Raw genomic sequence first — 20,247 nt, 5'->3', positions numbered from 1 at the left:
AGCAACATAAGTGTTTCAGAAAACTGTAGACTCATTCTGCAGAGCAGGAGCAGGTGATGGAGAATCGTTGTCAGTCTCCAGTCAACTCCCACTGTTGAGCTCATGCAGGCTTAAGTGATGTTAAAAGGAACAAGTGCTTACGTATTTGCGTTTCTTCTTTTAGTCGAGGGTCTCATTTATTTCGACCTACTTACGTCTAGTGGCCATGGAGAGTTCAATTAACCTCGGGCCTTTGCTGTGCACAATGAGTAAACCTTCCCAGTTCAAAGCTTTTAGAATGACGTAACCAAATGTGAGAAAGGTTGCTGAAGAAGGCTCCACCAGGGACACAGTTCAGGCAGTGTTAAGTGGGTTGTGTGCATTTTCAGAGCCTGTTTATTTTAATGAAGCTTGGCTCAATGGAACTAACGTAGTATACTTTAACTATTTATTGGTATACTAATTTAACTTTTTTTTTTTTACTTTTCTTTTTTTGTATTAACCCATTAAGGCCTGAGGTTCCGATTCTACAAAATGTCTTCTAAATCCTAACAGTTTTTTGAAAAAACTCATGTTGCTATATCAGTGGTTCTCAATCTTTTTCATGTCAAGGACCCCAAAATGTACATGTATTCGGCCGCGGACCCCCATCTCAAAATATTTTGTTCCAGGGACCCCCAGAAGCAAAGATTTCAATTACAAATCTTTACATCTTTTTAATCTTAATCTTTAAAAAGGATATATTCAAAGATGTGCACACATTTTCTTGATTTTTCAAAAATAGCAGATCTACAAGCTCATAGCACGGCACTCGGTGCCGCGCTATGAGCTTGTAGATCTGCTATTTTTGAATAGCCAAAGTGTAAAATAATGCTTTTTAGCTCAAATCTAAAAGTGACACAGATGCGTTACAGGTCTTAATAGGTTAATGCTATATTATCATTCAAATCATACTGTTTTGCCAATTATTTTGGGGGCCCTCTTGCAATATCCTCATGGCCCACCAGTGGGCCCCGGCCCACATGTTGGGAATTGCTGCAATCGATGGACTTCTTTCTAAAAGTCACTTTTTAGCCTTTTGTTGAACTTAAACTCATCTGGCAACTCAGCCAGTCAGTGTGTGTAGTGCAACCCATCAATAATGTATTATTCATAGCCCACTGCAGTCGAATAAAGACCATTTTGATGAAGCATTACCTCTTCCCTACAGAGCCACACACCAAAGACATAGACGTGTACCTGAAGAGAGACATCGAGACTGGCTTTGGGTTCCGAGTTCTGGGTGGAGAGGGACCCGAGCAGCCAGTAAGTACATACAGCACGTGTTCTACGTGAATGGACCTCAACGTTTCAGTTACAATGGGCATGTTTTTGAGCGTATGGTATTTATCATCTGCCGAGAATGTACCTCGCCAAAAAGAACACATTTTCAACCTTCTTTCACTTCCAATTCATATTTTTATTGATTTTTTAAGAATTTTCCACATACAACATCTGACAAACATACTCGTAACAAAACAGAAACCATAAACCTTCTTTCACTTGAAAATCTGTTATTATCAGTGAGCTACACCTTCAGGCAACACTGCCATATGGCAAAGTATACATGACTTTGTCCAATGATATCTGTTTTAGTATTTACATGTTTTTGAATACTGTCATATCATTTTAAACCTTCTAATAATGACCTCAGTAATTGGTAGAGATCACTATTTCTGAGTTGAACATTAATTGAGAGAAGCTAGACCCTGATTTATACTTAGTTGCTCGCCAGTGTCGAAGCATAGAAAATATTAGATCTGCAAGCTGATAATGTTACGCTGCTACACATTGTCAGATCTGGTATTTCCCCATGCGGAACAAACTCAGGCTTTCGACATCGTATTGGGAGGAAGCAGTTGTGTCCTCAGAGAAAACTCATTTTCACCCAGCTGCCGTCAGACTGCTGAACAAGGCTTTGTTCAGCAGTCTGATGACAGGCGGTGCTGTCAGGCTGTTCTCAGACCTTTGCTCTTCCTTGGACCTACCTGTGAATTATACCAGGGACAAGTGACTTGGATTTAGTTCTGCCTTGGACCTACCTGTGGATTATACCGACAAGTGACTTGACTTTTTTTCTTTGCTCTTCCTCATGGACCTACTTGTGGATTATACCAGTGTCAGTCTACTTTATGTGGATTATGCGGTCGACACGCACTGACATTTTGCATATTAATCCCATGTACAACGCACTGACTTGTCTTTTTGTGTTTTTTTTTCTAGCACCTTAACTAACGTCCATAAGTATAGCTATGCTCACGCACCTTGTTTGATCTCCTTTCCCCTCTCGCCAATCCCCCCCCCCCCTCTTCTTCTTCCCTTTCTTTCTTCTATGGAAATAACAAAACGATGGGAATATGCACGAAAATGAATTTCACCCACTTCTTTACTTCTGTGATGTGACAATAAAGCTGATTCTGACATGTTTATCCCAACAGTATTCTGAAAAAAACATGTTTCTATATCGGTGGTTCTCAAACTTTTTCATGTCAAGGACCCCCAAAATGATATGTATTTGACCGTGGACCCCCATCTCAAAATATTTTGTTCCAGCGACCCCCAGAAGCAAAGATTTTAGTTAAAAATGTTTGCTTGAAAACAATACATATTCAAAGATTTGCACACATTTTTACGATTTTTCAAAAATAGCAGATCTACAAGCTCATAGCGCGGCACTCGGTGCCGCGCTATGAGCTTGTATATCTGCTATTTTTGAATAGCCAGTAAGTGTAAAATAATGCTTTTTAGCTCAAATGAAAAAGTGACACATACGTGTTCCAGGTCTTAATGGGTTGAAATGTGTTATTGTGAGAGACTTCCGTTATACTGACGCTGCAGCAGAATATCTTTCCTCAGGTGTACATCGGGGCCATTGTGCCCAACGGAGCGGCGGAAAAAGACGGTCGCCTGAGAGCGGGAGATGAGCTAATAGGGATCGATGGCGTGATGGTCAAAGGTCGCTCCCACAAGCAGGTGCTGGATCTGATGACCAATGCTGCCCGCAACGGCCAAGTCATGCTGACCGTACGGAGGAAGGTCATCTACAGAGGTGGGCGCATGATCAATATTTGGACACAAGCGCTCAGGTTTTAAAGGGATAGCTCACCCAAAATATCACTTTTTTCCCATCAATTCTTCACCCCATGGACTCTTGAATTCATGGATATTTTTTTGTTTTTGTCTTATTCCCAAGCCAATAATTTGATGACCAGTGGACCGGTAGGCAGCGGTTCCGGTAGGAGACACAAAGAGTCTCCTTTGTGTCTCCTACTGGAACCGCGGAATCACTGCCGGTCATCAAATTATTGGCTTGGGGATGCGACAAATTAAAAAAATATCCATGAATTCAAGTTTCCATGGGGTGACTAATCGATAGAAAAAAAGTCATTTTGGGGGTGAACTATCCCTTTAAGGCTGGGCATTAGTTACTGTAAGTCCAAATATTGTCACTCATCTTTATCTGTTGTGCTTCTGTGCTCTGTGAGTGCGAAACTGGAAGTGGTGATTGCATTCACTCTTGTTGTGTAGTAGAACAGGTCCTGAAATCACACTTTTAGCTCATAAATGGACACAAACAAAGCAGATTCTGCCAATTTGTTAAGAAACTAGTCCTGATGTGTAATTTTGGTCAAGTGAAATGGCTGTAGTCATGTGATATTACCCTTGTCGGCCGTTCTCCAGTGCCACAAAAAGTTCTAAATCACCAATACCTTGAGCAGCACCAGTGGGCAAAATAGCCGGGAGAAGATAAAGTAACAGGATGGTCAAGACCCTATTTTTAAATAAATGTTTATGCTTCATTTACACTTGGTTGTGTGCATGCTGCTAGCTGCTAGCTGGTCTGGAAGCGCAAAGTCTGTAGGAAAAATAGCATTGAGCTGTGATCGTGCCAGACTACACCTCATTTGCTACCTAGACAATGCGGGCGCGAGGGATAAGATAAGATAACTACTGAGCAAGATAAACCACATTGCACCGCTTTCTGCTGACCGGAAAATAGGGCTCTTGGACTCATATCAGGCTCAGGCTTGTTGTATTGTATACAACAAGGTTCTATCAAAGTTCAACATCACTTTCACCACGTTAACCCTGGCGTCCCTGTTTTGGGCAAATTTTCACTTTCTTATAATCCATTCCAAAAAAAAAGTTTAAATAGCCAATCTACAAGCTGTGAGCTTGGAGATCAGCTTTGTCTTGTAATTGGTTAATTGTTTAATTACATCAGTCGTTTTGTGCCTCTGTTTTCTAGATTAGCATGTTTAGTTTTTAGACAATGTATTCCTGTTCAGGTGTGTCTTTCCTTGCCATTTGTGTCTTCTATATATATTGCATATTAGTTGTATATTATATGTATATTAGTTATATTTAATCTATATTTTACCATTGATCAAAGCTTTTATTGTTTTTAATACTTTGCTTCTATGGTTCTACACCAAAGTATATAAAAAACAACAACTATGTTTTACATAATTAATTTGACCTAATATGAAAATATCACACAAGTTATCATTATCTCTCTGATATAGCCTGGCTACATTACAAGTATTTTTGCTAGCTCTTTGGACATTCATTATTATACACACTAAACAGCAGGTCTATGAGCCCACCCACACATAATATACAGTACACACAAACACACACACATGTGCACATATGTTTTCAATCCTATCTGATTGCACTGACTCCTCCCCCATCAGATGCGACAGAAGATGAGATCCTGAACATCATGGCTCCAGCGCTGGTGAACGGCTCTCCCCGGCTGCCTCGGATGCCCCTGCCCAGCGTTCTGGACCACGAGTCCTTTGACATCACCCTCCACCGCAAGGACACGGAGGGCTTCGGCTTCGTCATCCTCACCTCCAAGAGCAGACCTCCACTGGGAGGTGAGAGCTCTCCCACATCCATCACGTCCCGCTTGCTTTGCTCAAACTTCAGCCTGACTTATACTTTGTTGCATGACGGTGTCCTGCGCTACACATAGCCGATCGACAAGCTTGTACATCGCCTATTTTTGACGCTTGACTTGACTGAGTGTTTCTTTAACCCACTAAAGCCTGAGGTTCCGATTCTACAAAATGTCTCCTAAATCCCAACAGTATTCGGAAAAACGTATGTTTCTATGTGAGTGGTGCTCAAACTTTTTCATGTCAAGGACCCCCAAAACGATATGAATTTGGCCGCCGACCCCCATCTCAAAATATTGTGTTCCAGGGTCCCCCATAAGCAAAGATTTGAGTTAAAAATGTTCGCTTTAAAACAATATATATTCAAAGATTTTCACACATTTTCACGATTTTTCAAAAATAGCAGAGCTTGTATATCTGCTACTTTCGCGATTTTCAAGTGGGCCCTGATCCAGAAAAGGTTGGGAGCCGTTGGTCTACTATACATTAGGTGTCTAACTGTAGGCGTCTCATGTGTTTTCACCTTTCCAGTCATTCCACATAAGATCGGCCGCATCATAGAGGGCAGTCCCACCGACCGCTGTGGCCTGCTGAACGTGGGAGATCGTATCTCAGCCGTCAACGGACGCTCCATCATAGAGTTGTCTCACAACGACATCGTCCAGCTCATCAAGGAGGCCGGCAACGTTGTCACGCTCACCGTGGTTCCTGAGGATGGTGTGTGTTTTCCATATACGCAGTTATATAGTAGTTCAGCTGTGACTGTGTTTCTGTGTATAAGAGTTTTAACGACATGGACCTCTATTCTGGGCGAACATTGGCTGAAAATAGCTGATCTACAAAATCGTCACATTGGCAACACATTGTAAGTTATTAGATCGACTATTGTCGGCAAAGAGTGTGTAGAGGAGAACAAGAGCGGACCAAGTACAGAGCCGCGGTAAACTTGTACTAAGTATATAGAGGGTTTAAGTTACTTGATCACAATTGACAGAAATCTATTTGGCTAAACTGGCACAAAATTAAAACAGTCAGTTGTTGTCAATTGTTAGAGTGGCAAAACATTCTAGTGCATTATTAAGTCTAACTAAATGAAAATGATTTTTCCAACTGATCACTATGTAGGCTAATTAAAGGATTATTGCATCACACAAGAGTGTCGCAGAAAAGTAGTGAAAATAGCTCCCAGCTTGAAGATATTCTGTAGGCTATTTTCATAACTCTTCATATGCTTGTTTCTTACACTGGAACCTCAAACCTTTTCGTTTCAGAGTACAAGGGCCCACCCTCAGCACCAAGCTCAGCCAAACAGAGTCCAGCACTTCAACACAGAGTCCTGAACCTGAATCAGAGGTCAGCGCTACAGGACCAACAGTAATCATTTATACTCCTGTATTTATACTCCTCTTGTGCCGCAATCCGCAGATACTACAAGCTCACAACTTGTCGCTATCTGCTGTTTAACAAGATCTAGCTTGTAGCGTTGTAAGCTTGTAGACATGTCTGCAACGCGCTGTGTGAGCTTGTTGATCGTCTATGACACTGGACACGACTAAGTATAAATGAGACAAAGAGCTTATTAACACATCGGGTGCCAAACACGGTCTGAACCGTGTGTTTACATAGTGGCGGTTCCGAAGCTTCGGTGCCGAACACGGTCTGAACCGTGATTTCAGTCTTTTTGTTTTTTTTTGTTTTTCTCCGCGCGGGCGGGGCTAGAGCAGCTCTGGGAGCACCCATTGTAATCCTGCGAAGGAAGTGCCAGATCGCTCACCGGAAACACTTTTTTTTCCCCCATCCGTTTCCTGTCTATTTCCTACTTTGAAACGCCTATATCTCCGAATCTGTTTCCTGTGGGGAAAAACGGTCATGCGCGACCCCCCCCCCCCCGTTGTAACCCGCGAGGGGAATGTTATGGTTCCAGCCTGTAGCCAGGCTCATGGCAGAACATGAATCGATGCTTTTTTTTGCGTGGATTTGCTTGTAACGCACGCGGAAGCTTTAAACAGCAAAGCTATATATATATATATATTATTTTTTTTGCATGATTCGACTGAGATTGGCAGTCGAATCAGTCTGATTCAACTTCCAATCTCTCAGTCAAATCATGCAAAAAATATGTTATGCAATAGAGGAACATTCCATTTGGCTGTAGGGGTGCTTAGTGTCTGATTTAACATAATACTATTGGTTTCTCCCAATAAATCATGATGTATATCCTATTTTTGGCAACTATAAGTTAATTAATATAAAAAAAACTAGGCCAATCTCTCAGTAAAATAAATAAATAATAATAATATATTTTTTTTATAATTCGACTAAGAGACCTGCAGTCGACTCGGACCCCCCGCGACTAATTAGTCAACTATTCGACTAGTCGAGGTCAGGCCTACAGGGAACATTCGCCAAAAATATCAGATCTACAAGCCTGAAACGCATCGCAACACGCCACGTTTTGAGCTTGTAGATCGGCTATTTTGGGCAAAGAGATTTGTTGTAGACGGGAAAAGAGTACAGTCTTAACTCAAGTCTGTATCTCTAAGACTAGAGGGTTTAAGTGGTTAAGGTCATATAACGGGTTTAGTCTTTCTTTTCAAAGGACACTACATAGAATGAAAAACACGTCACCATGTGGGAATATTCAAGCAGATAGTTTTACACAGTATGAAGACACATTGCATTCATAATACCATCCATACATTTACTACACTTTTCATGATAAAGATTTAGAAAGAACAGAATCTCCATATCAAGAAATGCTATACATAATATATTGATGCTGTCGGGCAGAAACCTCATACAGTATCTCCATATTTCAACTTTTTATGTTTTCCCGTAAATTAATGCCCTACAAATGCCGCTATTAATGCCGCACAAAAGTAGTGAAAATAGCCGTTCTACAAGCTCACAACGCCTCGCCGTTGTGAGCTTGTAAATCGGCTATTTTCACTATTCTAAATCTTTTTTTTAAATAATATTTATAACATAACGTGTTGGACATACACGCGGTTTCCACTCCACAGTGGCGATATATACTGTACAATGTTATACATCCATTATTATGTGCAGTGTGCACAGTTCAGAGTCACCTACAACCTCACTTACTGAGGCTTAATTCCAACCTACATGAGGGACAGTGCCCTTCCCATTTTAAACATCCACCACTTTAATTGCGCCTCATGTTTTTGCATAATGACTCGATGATTAAAAATGCCCCCACCACACCTCACCCCCCCAGACCATGACTGACGGAGCTGTAAAAAGAAAGTGCATTATTGAAGTTAACACGCCAGACCTCTCCTGTCCGTTGTAGTTACAACCTGGACCTGGAGGAGAGCCGGGAGGGAGTGGGTTCGTGGAGCGACTACAAGACGCTCCCCCTCAGCGAGCAGGGAACGATGTGCGTCACGGGACCCCACCAGGCAAGAGTCACACACACGGTGGTCTGTGTTGTTTGTATGTGTATATAATCAACCCCTTTGGGAGGACAACGCAAATGTTTATGACAGGAAGAACAAACAAGAAGAAATGATGGCAAACACTGTGTGTGTGTCTGTCTGTCTGTCTGTCTGTCTGTCTGTCTGTCTGTCTGTGTGTGTGTGTGTGTGTGTGTGTGTGTGTGTGTGTGTGTGTGTGTGTGTGTGTGTGTGCGCGCGCGAGAGAGTTTTGTTGTGAGCTGTCGGATGGAAACCTTGCATGTCCAAAACTGAGACTTTTCAGCAAATGGGGCAAAAAAATAACCTGTGTTCCAATGTAGATATTATTTAATCACAAGCTCTTGTCAAAACTCTTCATTGGTTCAATATTTGTAAAACCCATAGACCCACACTTAAATACTTTCACTTTCGAAAATAGCCAATCTACAAGCCTCAACGCGTCGTATTGCAACGCGTTGTTAGCTTGTAGATCAGCTATTTTCACTGCTTTCGCTTGACACGCTTATATGATGAAGTCGGGCATTCATTTACAGAGGAAAAAAGCATAAAAAGTTGGAATATGGAGCTACAAGTTTTTTTTTTCAGTAGGCCTATGTGTGTTATGTAGAATGTCCATGGGTGTGTGTGACTGAGCTTTGTTTGTGTGTGTGTGTTTTGTTTGTACAGCATGCATGTGTTTGTGTGTGTGTATGACTGGCTGACTGCACACTCACCCATGTTTGTCCTGGGTCCACACAGGGCTGTATAACGGTGGAGTTGGAGCGCGGTCCCAGGGGCTTCGGCTTCAGTCTGCGAGGCGGAACAGAGTACAACATGGGACTGTACATCCTGAGACTGGCCGAGGACGGCCCTGCCCTGATCGATGGCAGGATTCATGTGTGTGGTTTTTATATCTTCCCGGTCAAACTCCTCACTGTCAGGGGAAAAGAAGCGGCTAGTGGCTTCATGCAGTGGTGGAAAGTAACCAAGTACATTTACTTAAGTACTGTACTTAAGTACAATTTTGAGGTATTTGTACTTTACTTGAGTATTTCCAATTTCCAATACTTTTACTTCTACTCCACTACATCTCAGAGGCAAATATCGTACTTTTACTCCACTTCAATTACTTGAAAACTTTAGTTACTAGTTACTTTTCAGATATAAATTATGATATAATGAAACATACATTAACCACTTTAGCCCTATTTTATACATATATATTATTTTATATCTAGGCTATTTGAAAATAGCCGATCTACAAGTTCACAACGCGTCGCATCGCGACGCGTTGTGAACTTGTAGATCTGCTATTTTCAAATATTTAGTACTTTTACTTTTGGTACTTTAAGTACATTTTGATGCCAATACTTTTGTACTTTTACTCAAGTAAAATTTTAATTCTGGACTTTTACTTGTAACAGAGTATTTTTATATTGCAGTATTGGTACTTTTACTTAAGTAAAGTATTTGAGTACTTTTTCCACCACTGGCTTCATGCGTATCTGAGAAAAAAACACACCCTCCAAGAGAAAACAGTAGGGTTTAGCAGTGGTAGGGACTATACATGTTGGGGGAATTTGCATAATTAAAACATTTTTTTTTAAAGAAATATCATAACATTTCGGCTGCTTGTAAAAGATGGAGGTAATATGCCAAATCTGTTCTGGTATAGCAATTACTGGTATATAACATTGCCAGATGCCTCCAGCTGCGATGGGTGCCTCCAAAATGGTGTTTACTTCTTATCAACAAGATGGATGCAATTTAGCTCTGCCGTTAATGGAATGCTGAAAGTAAAGTGGAGATGAGTAGAAAGCAGATGTAAGGTCATAATCAGGCATCTCTGGGTCTCTGGGCACAGGTTTGCCTAGCCAAGGGTGGAATAGAGCTTAAGAGACTTACATGTTTACACGCTATTAATCCTTATTTATTCTGTCATCTCCAATAATAGAGGCTCCCTCAAGGGTATGTCATGACTGAGTGCAGCCCCGAAATGGAGATTGTTAGATTGTGCGTATTTGCATATAAATGTGTGAGTGTGTGTGCACACATCACTTTAACCCTGGCGTCCCTATTTTTGGGAATTGTAGGCGAAGCGTTTAGCTTAATTAGAATTTATGTTTTTGAGCTCACGGCGCCATCTTGTAGATCGGCTATTTCCGCTATTCGTCACGTACGCCGAGCTACTGTATATAGTGGCTTGAGTGGTTAACCCATTGAGGAACGCATCTGTGTCACTTTTTGATTTGAGCTAACAAAGCATTATTTTACACTTTGGCTAGCAGATAGCAGATATACAAGCTCATAGCGCGGCACCGAGTGCCGCGCTACGAGCTTGTATATCTGCTATTTTTGAGAAATCGTAAAAAAATGTGTGCAAATCTTTCAATATATTTTTTTTCAAGCGAACATTTGTAACTCAAATCTTTGCTTCTGGGGGGTCCCTGGAACAACATATTGTGAGATTGGAGTCCGCGGCCAAATACATATCATTTTGGGGGTCCTTGACATGAAAACGTTTGAGAACCACTGACATAGAAACATACGCTTTTCAAAAAACTGTTGGGATTCAGAAGACATTTGTAGAACCGGCTTCAAGCTTTGCACGGGAGAAACGTTGTTGTTTGGTTAAAATAAAAACGTATAAGGCGAGAGAGCTCCCTATTGTGTGCGGACATTCCCCTTTTTCTTCACTTGATTTTTTTTGGGTCCAGCACCGTGTTTAAAGAAACTGTGGGGATATTGTGCATATCCCACCCTTTTTTCATTACGTGCATTTGTGCACATAACCTTTTGTGTGAATGCGTGTATTCTTTAGTGCGTGTGTGCGTGCGTGCAGGTATCTGTATGCCGTGCAGTGTGTGACTCTGTGTCTCTATAATTGCTGTGCTTTGTGTGCTGCTGGCAGGTTGGAGATGAGATCGTGGAGATCAACGGAGAGCCGGCTCACGGCATCTCCCATACAAGGGCAATCGAGCTGATCCAGGCAGGGGGAAACAAGGTGCTGCTACTGCTGAGACCTGGTGCAGGGCTGGCTCAAGACAACAGTAAGTAGTGGGCAAAAACTCCACGGCTCACCGCTTCCCTTGAGAATGTAGGCTATAGGGGTGAGTTAACCACTTAAACCCTGTAGCCGTAGCATCCCTGTTCTGGGGGAGAACGTTTGCCGAAGATAGCAGATCTGTTGCGACGCGTTGTGAACTTGTAGATTGGCTATTTTCAGCTATATTTAGTTATCTTAACTTATATAGCACATTTAAAAACAACAGATGTTGACCCAACGCGCTTTCCAATCAAGAGAGACAAAAACAACAGCATATAGAGCCCATAGTTCACAAAAGCAAGAGGAGAGCATACAGTCGAGTGTAAAAAGGAGCGAAGCTACAGGGTTTAAGTGGTTCAAAATGACGTATGCTTCACTGTGCCACAGTTGGGTCCGACCTTGTATCGATCGAGTGAGAGGCATTGTAATGAGTTCCATCTCAATATGTCAGTGTCAGCACAATGGCACCGTCAGCACTCCAGATGCATCCACCTTTAGCCTGTAACCTAGCGAGGCATTGCTTTGTTTTTGAATCATAATTAGTACTGAATCTGTGGTGTAATCGCAATAATACACTTGACATGCTATACAATGATATACCACTGTACAGTATGCGTATCATAATTATAAATGTATGTTAACAAAATTAATTACAGCAAAAAATGTAAGAAAATATGGTACTTTTTTTTGTGCCACTACTATAATTTTACATACTGGATCCCTAATATTTTTCTATTTTCTTTACTTATTAGTATTTCCCCCCAATATTTTCCCCCCGATATGGGACAATTATTCAAATTAACTCTTTTATGGTGTTTCACCACTGGTCTTTTTACTCCTTCTGACAATATAAACAATTTAGTTTTGGAACTTTTAATCGTTAGGTTAATAACTAATTAGTTGATGTTCATGATTCCATGGTGTCATGTGAATGGATGGAATCTATTGAGTTGCATTGTGTGTTTACGGGGGTTTCTGTCTGCCTCTAACCATGTGCTTCATGTTTGGCTTGTTTTCTCTCTCTCTCTCTCTTGCTCCCCTGTGATGCAGGTAGTACAGCTTCTTCTACTGTGTGTTACTACGCTAACGAGCACCAACATTAACATCTTCCCTGCTTTTACTGGCCTCTCCTTTTTTAACCTTGGTAACGGCTGCTTCTCTTCTCTTCTCTTCTTTTTACGTAGTATCATCTAAACCAGGGGTTGTCAAACTTATTTGTCTTTATTTCAAGGACCCCCATAACTCTGAGAACGTACAAATGGAGCCAAATGACGCTCTCAGAGTTACAGACCTGTAAAGAGGCAATTTGGAACCTCCTCAAGGAACACTGAGGGTCCTTAATTTGAGAACCCCTGATCTAAAGGATCCTTTTGTTCTCCATTCGGAAGTTTGGTGTGTTACAAAATTTTTTTGTTTTTGCATGATGTCTGTGCCATTTGTGTGGGCATCTCCCACTGCCTCCTTGTGAACCAGTGGTGTAAAGTAACTAAGGCCACATCCACACGGAGACATTTTTAGGGGAATCCGCAAACGTTTTTAATCGTTTAGTACTCAAGTACTACTACTCAAGTACTGTACTCAAGTACTGTAAAGTTCAATTTGGAGGTATTTTTACTGGAGTCTTTCCAAATTTCAATACTTATACATCTACTCCACTACATCTCTGAGGAAAATATTGTACTTTTACTCCACTACAATTATTTAGAAAACTTTTACTTACTTACTTTGTAGATTTTTATTATTATTACAAACAGATTACCTACTTCAGCCCTATATACATTTCGGCCATTTGAAAATAGCCGATCTACAAGCTCACAATTGTGAGCTTGCAGATCTGCTATCTTCAAAAGATTCTTATACATTTCATACATTCGAAAACATGTGAAATGAGCCATTCTGCATAATGAGTACTTTCTACTTTCGGTACTTTAAGTACACTTTGATACCAATACTTTTGCACTTCTACTTAAATCTTGAATGCCGGACTTTTACTTGTAACTAAGTATTTCTACATTGCAGTATTGATACTTTTAACACAAGTAAAAAACGTTCCACCACCGCTGTGAACCGTGTGTTTCCTCCCTCAGGTCAACACGGTCGTAAAATCACTTCACCCACAAGCTTTTCCAGAGAGGTGTTTGTCTCTGACACGTCGCCCCTCTCCTCTCCATTCTCCTACGGGGGCTCTGTCTCCAGCACCTCCCCGTTGTCCAGCGAGGCGACGGAGAGCCCCGGCTGGAGCCCTTTGTCCCCGCGAGCCCTCAAGCCCCGCACCAGCAGCAGGCTGTCGAGCGCCACGGAGAGGAGCCGGGAGCAGGCAGACAGGCAGGCAGACAGGTTCTCTCCTAGCACCCCTGAGCATATCACCTTCTTCAAGAGGATCAGGCCCACAAAAGACTGCAACGAGCCCGGCGGCCCCCAGAGAACGGGAGAGACCTTTTCCAAAGCCAAAGAGTGCTCCCTCGGTCCGAAAAAGACAGAGCACAAGCCACAGGAAGCAGCAGAGCGTTGCAAGAACAGCGAGACTCAGTCACAGACAAAAACCCGGTCCCCAGCAGGTCCCCGGACGTCTCCTCAAGCCCGACAGGAAGCCACTTCGACCCCGGAGCATGCGCGGCACCGACAAGGCCAACAGACGAGATTAAAGAGTGTTTCCAGCGAGGACAGCTTGGATCAGGCTAGGATTGAGCAGAGAAGCTCCAAGAGGGGGGATTCTCAGTCGAAGCAATGCGCACAGGGACCGGACAGGCGAGGGGAACGGACCAGACCTGCTGCCCCCGAGCAAGGTAATTTTAAAAGGGTTTGGGCGGCGGGGTCCCGACAGCGTCGGCCCAGTCTCCACACCGTCAAAGAAAGTGACAACGAAGCACAAAAGGACTCTGTGCAAAAGGAGAGTAGACCACCCAGAGAAGAAAGGAACGTAAGGAAAGACGTTCCCAGTCACAGAGACACACGGTCCTCCACTAAAGATTCAAGGAGCAGGAAAGATGCTGATGTTTCCTCACCGGAGGAAGCGGGAAGCCCGGATGTATTGGCCTACTACAAAGACCAGAGAAGCATGGAGGCCTCTGTGGCCTCTTTAGATGGTGTTTCCAGAGGCCCCGGGAGCCCAAAGGGACCCATTATTATCCCTGGTCCTTGGAAAGTGCCCAGCTCAGCCAAAATACTCTCCGAGGCAGAGGTCCTGCGTGACCCATTCTGACCGAATGCAGCATCACTCTCCACTTGAGCTGTGCAATGGAATACTGTGTAACTTCAGTGTTGGTTTATTTTATAGTTTGTTTTGTTTGTTATTTTTATTTTAAACATTTTTTTGGGAGGGGGGATTCTTCCACTTTTCACAAACAAGAGTTACTACGACTTGTAGATTTTGCTTTAGTTTTTTTTCTCAGCCCTGCACTGCATCTTCAGCTTTGTGAATGAAAGTGTCTCATAGTTTGATAGCATAATAGAACCAGTGCTCTCAACTCCACTGTCCCCTCTTGCCTTGTGCGCTGGTTCGGCAACTTTGACCTGGGCCTTATGCATGTGTGGCATGCTGCGGGGGGCCTTGCCAGACAGACGCTAGAAAATGTGAATATGTGCCAATTTGGGGACCACCTGTGGAATGAATAATTGCTTACCACGCCTCACCCACATTGCAATGCAATTTTCCCATATGCAACAAAGCTGAAAGGCCCCCCTAGCCTTTCAACTTTGAAATACGCAAAGTGCAGCTGTGCGGCTGACATCAAAGGTTTTATTATTAAAAGGTTGTATTATTATTGTTTTTACTCTATTATTTTGTTACTCTTGCTTATCTATGGACACACATGCAACATTTTGACAGTGTCTTTTTTTCCTTATTACTGCATGCAGTTGATCCTTATGTTCGCTTTAATGCACACCTTTTGCGCACTGCTGAAGATCATCCTACTTCATTGTTTATCATACACTGAACACTGCGCAGGTTTCAAGATGCTACCTAAAAAGAAACGTTCACTTTAACCGGGGGGACTCTAGACTGTTCTATGGCTGTAGTCATGAATCGCTACTAGATACAAAAAAAAAAAGACCAGAAACTTGTGGTTTAAGATCTTGTTTACCATGTGTACAGTATGTGTGTAATTTATTGAAATAATAGATTGATATATATGTATATGTAGCCGTACAGAGCCATTCCACATTTTGATAAAGACTTATAAAGGTTCGTTCTGACCTTTTTGAGCTTTCACCCTCCATCCGATGTATTATGGTGGTAGAGATTACAATGGGTCCTTGTAGTTCATGTAATATATAGATAACATGCAAACTGCTATATCTAACAAATCTTGGCGATCGCTCAAAATGTGTCTCATTGTGGAATATAGTATAATATAATATATATACATTATATATATTTGAAATTTGTAATGGTTTGCAAATTCTAACTTTAAAGTATCTACTGAATTTCATTGCACTGCACCTTCCCTTGTAGCATTAAAAGAATGACAATGAGTTGTACCTCATCTGTGATGTTGACCTTGCTGGTGATACATTGCCATGTAATTAGAAGAGGTTTTGTGAAAGCTATTACATTTTTCTCCATACATGGCCAAATTGTTAACTGCTAGAATCTAAAAATGTAGGCGTTCTACCCTTGTTTGTTGAAAAGAAGAATAGTATACAGCTGAAATGTTTGTTTTTTTCTTTTCTTTTGTTACTACATAATCTGATTCACTTGCAGGACGTTTGTAGAACCAACTAATAGGGTAAGGGTCTGTGGAAAAGAGCTTACTGCTGAGGGGAGACAGGTATACTGTGACCCCACGTTTTTTTGTTTTTGATCTTATGGATATATGGTATAAATGACCAGAAATGGAGGTTTGTGTACTTGTTGTTAACTGCAATTATAACTGGCTATGCTACAGGACACGTTCTTATGAGCTCAGGGAATGCAATAAAGTAGCACATGATGAGTGTGATTATGTACAACTGGTAGCTGAAGACATCAGCGTCCAAATAGAGCTCAGTTTGACACCATTTTGTGATTGTATGATGGGGGCTTTTAATTACAGACTTAAAAAAGAGGATGCTCTGTGAGAAAGTCTGTAGTAAGTATGTGCAATAGCTGTGGTTGGATAGATGATGGCGGAAAGAGTTCTGTTCCAAAATGATATAATATCGCAGTTTGGTCACCGGAAGTTAATTATCTAACATCGCTATAAGACTCAGGGCCCCATTTAGACGATCTATAGGCGCACGGTCTTAAACAGATAAAGACAGAAACCGATGGAAAGAGAGCCTTTCTTACAGGATGAGTGGTATGCGAAGATATTCTATCAGTAATGAAGTGTAGGCTACTACTAGTTGAAACAAATGCATCTATTTTTATCCCTTTCTCTCTCCCTCCCTCTCTCCTCAACGCTTGTCTCCATGCAAAGAAAACAAGCACTTGAGCCAATGGAGTCTCTCAGAAATGTCATCTACCATGTTGAACATGAGTGCTATTGCGTTGAATTCGGATGGATTTTGATTGAAACGGGTAGACCAGGTGCTGTGCTGCTGGTCAAAATTCACATTTTCCTCCTGTAGCCTAATATCTCACCCTGTTCAAGAGACACATGTGTTATATCAACTTAGAAATAATCACTCTCAGTCACGTTATTAAACCACTTCTTAAAACATGATCGATGCGTGCGTATGGAGCCCAGAATTTGATGGTGACTTGCACAGACTTTAAATAGAAAGGAAATATCTGTGCCACCATCACTGTACCGGATGAGAAGACCAAGTTGAAGCTGGTCTTAGCGCAAAGCTCTGTGTGTAAGATAGCAGTACGCCCTGATGATACCAGACCACACCTGATTTTAAGACCATCTCGCCCATGGTCGCTAAATAGGCAAAAGATAATTTGTCATCTAAACGACATGGGCGCCAGGTGTAAAAATGACCACTGCATCAGTCGAAAGATATCAATGATAATTGCACTGCCCCTTTGCGCCGCCCTGTGCTGTGCTCTTTCACAGACTGAGGATAGGGCCCTCAGTCTGTGAAAGAGCTATCGTCATCATCAACCAACTTAAGTTGCCTACTATCGTATTTAAAATGACCGCAATTTAATTTGTCACTTTGAGGTGTCACTTCTGTTATGATATATTGCAGTGAATATTTCATTTTGGAACAAAATGCTTCTTTCCAACCAGTCATTAAAAAGAAATGCAGGCAGTATAGTACACTCTGTTCCAGAATCAGATGATGTCCTTATTGTGTGTACCTTGCACTGTTTTACCCAATTCAAACATTTGTTTGGACCACATGTTGTATCTGTATCATAATGTGGCCTTGCATTGCTTCATTAGTGTAAGAATCCTTGTGGTCTCTTCTACATTATGTGGGTATAGTAGATGTAAATGTTTGTATATTGTACAGCACCTTTATAAATACTTGCTGAGGGCTCTTTCGGGGGAAAAGAATAGAGATGTAATAAATTGTTCCATTATTTTTTTATGTACAAAAAAGAAGAAGAAAAGAAAACATATTTAAAATGGATTGGAAATGATAGGTTATGACCATGACATGGTGTTCTGTTCATGCACTGAGAAATAAAAGTTTTTTTTTTCTTTTTCCTGAAAACAGCATTTTCACTTGTTGAAATCTGAATACACTTAAAGCACAACAGGAGGAAAATACTTGAACATAGACGGTCATACACCAAATATCCCGACACGCTGTTGATGAAACTGGCACTTTTCAGAAAATGGAAAAAAGGAGCCATGTTCAAATGGAGCCAATGTAGCTATTATTAATACTTGTTAATACAGTTAATTGGTACATTTTTTATAAAACCCACAGACACTTAACGACTTTCACTTACATTTATTCATATTTTTTTAGACTGCCAATTCTTTGCTGCTTTTCTGACACTGTAGTATGACGAAGCAGCGCATTAATTTACAAGAAAATAATAGTTGAAATATGGAGATAAAGAGCTCGGGTGGCGCAGTGCTAAAGTGCCTGTCCACCACCGCGGAGGTTGTGAGTTCGAATCCACCACGGTGCGTCCGGCTTTGTCGAGCGTCTACTACATGAACACAATTGGCCCGTGTTCGGGGGAGGGAAGCCTGGCGGGAATGGTGATAATTGTCACTGCATGTAAAACTATGGCACCTGTCAGCAGGGAGTGTTGGGCGGAAGGTGTAGGACGAAGGCTCTACGTCCTCCTGGTGGGGGCTCCTCACTGGTAGGTGCGTCAATAGGATACAGCAGTGACAACACAGAAATGTGTTTGAGGAGGAAGCAATTGGCGTAACAACTAAATTGGGGAGAAAAACACGGTATGGGGCGGCCATAGCTGGGTGGTTAGTGAGCACGCCTAGGGAACCAGAGGCCCTGGTTGCCCCAGGTTCGATTCCAGGCCATCCCAGCATATGCGTCGATGAAATGAAATTTGTCCCTGAGCAAGACTCTTTACCCCTAATTGCTCACAGGTTCTCATTGGAAACAAGACCACAAGGACTTTCATGATCGACCTGTTAAAAGGAATTATCCTTATAAAAAGCCCCAAAAAAAATAATATGGGGATATGCGGTTTCTGCCCAACACGACAGCAACGATAAGCTGCTGTTACCATGGCAGACTTCCAGTTGTCATGGCAGCCGACGGCCTTGGCAATATAGCCTGGAAAGGAGCTCAGTAGCTCAAAGAATAGTATCTTTTGCCCTCACAATAGTGACAATAGTGAGCTCAGGGTCTGCTTACACCAGAGATGGGTCAGGTCTGTTACAGGCCCATAGCTCAAAAGTAGGCTTGAATCATGGTGACTTACAGGATTTAGAATTTGGACATAAATAAGATCAGAGACCCAGGAAACATCAGGCAGGTTTTCAGATGAAATAGCAGTGTCCTCTGAATACTAAATCATACAATGAGTGCTGTAGACCCAGGGTAGTTTTCCTGCTTTTCTTTCATGCATGTCACAGACTGAAGGAAATGAAATACAAACAGATATGGATATGATTGACAGATTTTTTGGGAGAATACTACTTTCTTTGGAGTGTCAGACAGACAGACAGACAGACAGATAGACAGACAGACAGACAGACAGCACAGGGGTCATATACTGGGTGCTGACTGCTGAGTTAGCTTGAAATAGTGTTAGAGGACTGCCGGTTGGTGATCACTTGCAGGTCTGTTTTGTATGTAATCTCTCAAGACAGATTCTGCTAACATAATCTGTCAGCACCACTGCCTTAAACATGTAGTGTTGTTGTTAATAGGAGTAAACACAGAAGCACCTGGGAGGAAGTGGACTAAGAAAGGGGAGGAGCCAAACCGAGTTCTTGTTTCTACACAAAAAAGGAGGTGGTGCCCCAGACGCAAGAACAAGCTGGGTTCCCCGATTGGTTTGTATGTAATGGAAATAATAAATTGACTAATCTGTTTTAGTAGAAAGGTTCTGCTGGCTTGACACAATCCCTTTCAATGATGTTGCAAGGATGGTGAATGAAGGTCAAAAGTCTCTTCATGCACATCGCTACAAAAAAGTAAACAGGCCCTGGTGGCATCTATGGTCTGATCTTAATGACAAAGGAACTCTGCTTTTTCAGAAACCTCTTCATTACCAATTTGCGTACAAGCACAAAGCGGGGCACAGATGCTATCACTGGCATTGTACATCTGACTGCTTAACATCTTGAAGACCGAATGGCCTATGCTCACCAACTGTTTGTTGACTTTAGCTCAGCTTCAACACGCTGATATCCCTTAAACCCTTTTTAATTAAGTAATATCAGTCATTTGTTTGGAAAATCTCTGCCGCCTGTTTGGACCACATGTTGTATCTGTATCATAATGTGCTGTAGTAATCAGAACTCAAAGGTTGAAGTTTCTCTGTTGCAGACAG

The 20,247-nt window shown here is 41.9% G+C and overlaps 1 protein-coding gene across 3 annotated transcripts in view; it reads left to right on the top strand.

Annotated features, from left to right (window-relative positions):
• magi3b (membrane associated guanylate kinase, WW and PDZ domain containing 3b) overlaps positions 1-17,970 on the top strand; it is a 305,615-nt gene extending 287,645 nt beyond the window's left edge. For 2 of the 3 annotated variants that reach the window (XM_084062094.1, XM_084062093.1), the window contains exons 14-22: positions 1,190-1,284; positions 2,860-3,067; positions 4,716-4,901; positions 5,454-5,639; positions 6,194-6,296; positions 8,236-8,344; positions 9,098-9,235; positions 11,250-11,388; positions 13,472-17,970. In XM_084062094.1, coding sequence (XP_083918220.1) covers positions 1,190-1,284; positions 2,860-3,067; positions 4,716-4,901; positions 5,454-5,639; positions 6,194-6,296; positions 8,236-8,344; positions 9,098-9,235; positions 11,250-11,388; positions 13,472-14,586 — 2,279 coding nt within the window. In that variant the 3' untranslated portion in view covers positions 14,587-17,970. The remainder of the gene's footprint in view (positions 1-1,189; positions 1,285-2,859; positions 3,068-4,715; positions 4,902-5,453; positions 5,640-6,193; positions 6,297-8,235; positions 8,345-9,097; positions 9,236-11,249; positions 11,389-13,471) is intronic. The other variant, XM_084062095.1, reaches the window with a different exon arrangement.
• Positions 17,971-20,247: the final 2,277 nt, after the last annotated feature.

Source organism: Gymnoscopelus microlampas, assembly GCF_963454915.1.
Source record: "Gymnoscopelus microlampas genome assembly, chromosome: 7".
NCBI lineage: Eukaryota > Metazoa > Chordata > Actinopteri > Myctophiformes > Myctophidae > Gymnoscopelus > Gymnoscopelus microlampas.
This window is presented reverse-complemented; position numbering and strand designations above follow the sequence as displayed.